At 49.1% G+C, this 4,242-nt stretch overlaps 1 protein-coding gene across 1 annotated transcript; it reads left to right on the top strand.

Moving 5' to 3' along the window:
- The first annotated feature begins 1,387 nt into the window (after positions 1-1,387).
- On the top strand, positions 1,388-3,970 carry LOC102747485 (HLA class II histocompatibility antigen, DQ beta 2 chain). The gene is made up of 4 exons (XM_081827970.1): positions 1,388-1,833; positions 2,340-2,450; positions 2,989-3,012; positions 3,605-3,970. The coding sequence occupies exons 1-4, from the start codon at positions 1,746-1,748 to the stop codon at positions 3,616-3,618; spliced, it is 237 nt and encodes a 78-aa protein (XP_081684096.1). The 5' UTR covers positions 1,388-1,745; the 3' UTR covers positions 3,619-3,970.
- The last annotated feature ends 272 nt before the right edge of the window (positions 3,971-4,242 follow it).

Here is a 4,242-nt window from a genome sequence, read left to right as displayed (position 1 = left end):
TGAGGTGGGTGGGTCCGCCAGCGGGGCTGCGCTTCCTCTGACGTTTTCACCACTTCTGCGCGGCCCCGGCTCCCTACTTGAGTGTTTGGTTTCTCCCTCCCCAGCTTTCGCTAAGCAGAGCCGAGTGAGCCCCCCATCCCCGCCCCGGTCCCGCAGTGAGCTGTCCCGGCCCCTGCGAAGCTTAGTGGGCTGGGCCTGGCGGGGGGAGGGCACCTTGCACACGTGGTAAATAGGTTACAGTCGTCACAGGCCAAATTTTGACTTTTTGGTTTCAAATTATGATTCATCTTAATTGTTTTCTTAAACGGCTGTGACTAGTCCCGGACTTCTTTGACCGGAGGAACTGCCTTATCCTTGTCTGCCTAGTACCTGAGGCAGTGACTGTTAGGTAATGTGAGTGCAAACCTTTGTGGAATTAATGAATAAATGTATTCGGCTGCCCATCCACTTAGGCTCAAAGGAAAATAGAACGGTAAATATGCCTTAAAAATGGACTTTATTAATTAGTCTTTACTATTTTGCTTAATCCTTTAACGTAAACTTTGTGCGTTGGATCTTAATACCTTAAGATTTGTGAATGCAGAGTCTAAGAAAAAAGTGTTTACTAAAAATATAAATTATATTTGGATGGTATTGTAAGGCAGAATTTTAATTTCTTAGAAAATCTCAACAAATGTCAGAATAGGAAGAGCTGAGGTTTTGGAGTCAATAAATTGATGCTATTAAATTATTAATAAAAATTGTTTCAGGTTTCCTTTGGCCTAAACCCTGCCTATCCTTCTTCCCTCTGCATCTCCTCCTCCCGGCATCACCAACCACTTCAGGGGTAAACATTCGGCAAGTTAATTGTAGCCATTTAATAAGCACCTATTTCTAGACAAATACTTTACCAGACACTATATTATGCCATTTAATTTCCAATTAACTACTTTATGTATCAATAGGAATATGGGGCGCCGGGGTGGCTTAGTCGTTAGGGGTCTGCCTTCTGCTCAAGTCATGATCCCAGCATCCTGGGATCGAGCCCCGGGTCGAGCCCCAATGGAACCCAGAATGGAGTTCCGAATAGAACCCCGCTTCAGGCTCCCTGGGCTCCCTGCTCCGGGGGAAGCCTGCCTCTCCCTCTCCCACTCCCCCTGCTTGTGTGCCCTCTCTGGCTGTGTCTCTCTTTGTCAAATAAATAAATAAAATCTTAAAAAAAAAAAGGGGGGATGGAGGGAAAGAAGTCCAGATTTATTATTTTTATTTTTAAAAATTTTAAGAACAATGTCCTGTGTAATACAGCAATCTAAATTTTAAAAATGCTTTATTTTGTCAATTAATATCAACAGAATAACTTTCATAGAATGATTACTATGATTTCTTCAGACTCTGAAAAGCTGACTCCTGTGTTTATCCAAACTAATAAAGTGGCCAAGCTCAGATCCTAATCCAAGACTCGGAATCCAGGGATCTTTCCACCCTGGTACCAAGAGAGGACTCTTCTCCATGGGGAGACTTGCTGTGTAGTCCCGCATCTCAGTGTCTTTTCTTGTCTGTTACTCCCCTCAGTGGAACCTACAGTGACCATCTCCCCGTCCAGGACAGAGGTTCTGAACCACCACAACCTGCTGGTCTGCTCAGTGACAGATTTCTACCCAGGCCAGATCAAAGTTCAGTGGTTTCGGAATGACCAGGAGGAGACAGCTGGTGTTGTGTCCACTCCACTTATTAGGAATGGGGACTGGACCTTCCAGATCCTGGTGATGCTTGAAATGACTCCCCAGCGGGGAGATGTCTACACCTGCCGTGTGGAGCACCCCAGCCTCCAGAGCCCCATCACAGTGGAGTGGAGTAAGGGGCAGTTTTTCTTTTCACTATGGGCCCCACAAGACAGAGCTTCCTCCAGCCCATCCCCTTCTATTCCTCATCCTTGATGTCACTACTGAGCTGGAAATACAGGAGATTAGAGCGCCTCTTGTCCCATGGCAGGGGCATTGGAAGAATCTTGATCGCACTGTCTTTCTAGATACTAGGCAGATCATTCTCCACACCCTGGCCCTACCACCCAGCCCTGTAGCTCTGAAGGATTTACTACTCTGGCTGGTGACTGGGGTCTTGGAGTCTGAGGTTAGGGATGTGTCTGGAGGAGCAGGTTTCAGCTTCCCCCTCTCTCTCACACACCCACCGTGTGTGCAAGGATCTGTCCGTGGGTCCTTCCTTCCCCTAGGGGTGGTCAGAATGGAGCACTGGGTTCGCCTTGCACCTCCAGCTCCTCTACCTCAGACTGGACTTTAGGCTGTCCAAAGGGACCCTGTGGGATGTGGGGACAACCCTGACACTCAGGTTCTGCTCCCCAGGGGCACAGTCTGAATCTGCCCAGAGCAAGATGCTGAGTGGCATCGGAGGCTTTGTGCTGGGGCTGATCTTCTTCGGGCTGGGCCTTATCATCCATCACAGGAGCCAGAAAGGTAAGGCCCTCTGGGAAAATGGGGGAGAAGAGCTGTGCCTGAGGCCCTCTGCTCAGGGGGGCCTGTGCCTCTAGATGTAGCTCTTTCCTTCTGACCTTGGAAGGAAGGAGGCCGGGCTGGTGGTGGGAGGAGATGGAATAACTTAAGGGGAGGCTTTGGAATCTGATGTTACTGGTTGAAAGGAGCCTTATCACAGAGGTAACAGGTGGAGTATATTCTAGGGCTCCCTTGCAGTTCATCATTGTCTCACTGGCTCCTTTCTGGAAGGCAGCTATGCTCACCACTATACCACCAACGCTCTGGCTCCTTTCTGAAAGCTTCCTTCTTTAAGAGGGTCAGAGCATCTGCTTCCCTTCCTTCTAGGGACAGTTTCATTCATTTGGGAGGATTTTAGCGTAGAGCAATTAAGCTCTCGTGGTTGCTGGGTAGGGAGAAAGTAAAATTCCAATTAAGTTGCTTATCTCACCTCCCTTTGGGGTGAGTGAGACACTGGCTATTTGTGTAATGAGACCTTTATCTGTATCACTTCTTTTTGTAGGACCTCGTGGGTCTCCGCCAGCAGGTACTATTTCTGCTCTGATTCAGTGGGGGTTTGGGCACAGGTGAAAGAGGGAAGAGATGAGGTGGGTGTACCCGGGCACAATGGTCTCAGTTCATGGCCTAGTCCCTGCTACAGAGATCAAGAGTTAGGGAGAAGTTTGCCCAGTTTGTGTAGGCAGATCCAGGGTTGTTCTCCAGTGCCAAGTCATAACTTCGGTGGTATCTTTCTGGGAAACGTGGAACCAGAGCCACGTCTTGGGTGTTAGACACCAGGATGATGCCCACGTTGTGTTACATGTTGGTGGCTGCTGCCTGTGTGAGTTTGTAAATGAAAGGCTACTACTGGTGGAAAGAAGGTGAGTTATCATTACGTTTACTAAAACCTTAACATCCCCCTAAATAAAGGATCACGGCTGCTCCATCACCCCCACACATCTGTGTGCGGCTGGAGTGCCATGTTCTCTTGAGTTGATTTCACCTTTACAGAGACACTGGGGGAGGTGATGACAATATGCCCTGGACCTCAGCTTTCTCTGATGCTGTAGTGGCCCTGAGAGGAGGGGAGAGGGCATGTCCCTCAGGGTCCTCTGTGCTGATCACTCTCTTTTCTACAGGGCTCCTGCACTGACGCCTGAGGATACCTGGGATTCTGCTGTCTGTAATGCCTGCCTGTCCTTGTCCAGAATTCCCAGCTGCCTGAGAGCCCATCCCCCACATGGATCCGAGCCCCATAGCGCTTCTGATACAGTCACCAGGTGCCCTCCGGTGACCCCTGCCTGGCGGATCTGACTGTGATGCTGTTCCCTGCACTGGTTTAGGAGCCTCTGCCGTGAGCTCCTTGCTAGCAGCATCTCCTCCGGCCCCGAGGGCTCTTCCGTTTCCATTCTTCCTCCTCAGATTGTGCAAGAGGAGCACACAGAAGCCCTTTAGCTGAATGTAGAGATTTTATCATAATTAAACATGATTATGCGTTCTCTGTACCTGAGTCTTAATCAGGTGGAGGCAGGAAACCAGTGCAGAATGAAAGGACCATACTGCTCCTTGAAGGCAGAATGGAGGCGTCTGGGGGTGCCAAGTTACAAGCAGGCATAGGAGAGGGAAAATCAATTCAATAGTCACATCCTTCATGGGTATTTAGTATTGTTGAGTGCAGTGGCCTAAGGATGTGCCCGCCTCTCTTTAGGTTTGGTGAATATTGTGTATATAAGCTGATAGTGGAATTATGTGAGCACAGATAGAGCGGCCCCTGGTG

The sequence above is a fragment of the Leptonychotes weddellii genome, chromosome 8 (assembly GCF_054177405.1).
Source record: "Leptonychotes weddellii isolate Sample4059 chromosome 8, ASM5417740v2, whole genome shotgun sequence".
Classification (NCBI taxonomy): domain Eukaryota; kingdom Metazoa; phylum Chordata; class Mammalia; order Carnivora; family Phocidae; genus Leptonychotes; species Leptonychotes weddellii.
Note: the sequence above shows the minus strand (reverse complement) of the source record. Positions and strands in the feature narration are given on the sequence as shown.

Coding starts and splice junctions, on each gene's coding strand:
- LOC102747485 (XM_081827970.1), top strand. CDS start 1,746: ATGCTTGAAATGACTCCCCAGCGGGGAGATGTCTACACCTGCCGTGTG. Junction 1,834..2,339: donor CCCCATCACAGTGGAGTGGA/GTAAGGGGCAGT, acceptor TCTGCTCCCCAG/GGGCACAGTCTGAATCTGCC. Junction 2,451..2,988: donor CCATCACAGGAGCCAGAAAG/GTAAGGCCCTCT, acceptor TTCTTTTTGTAG/GACCTCGTGGGTCTCCGCCA.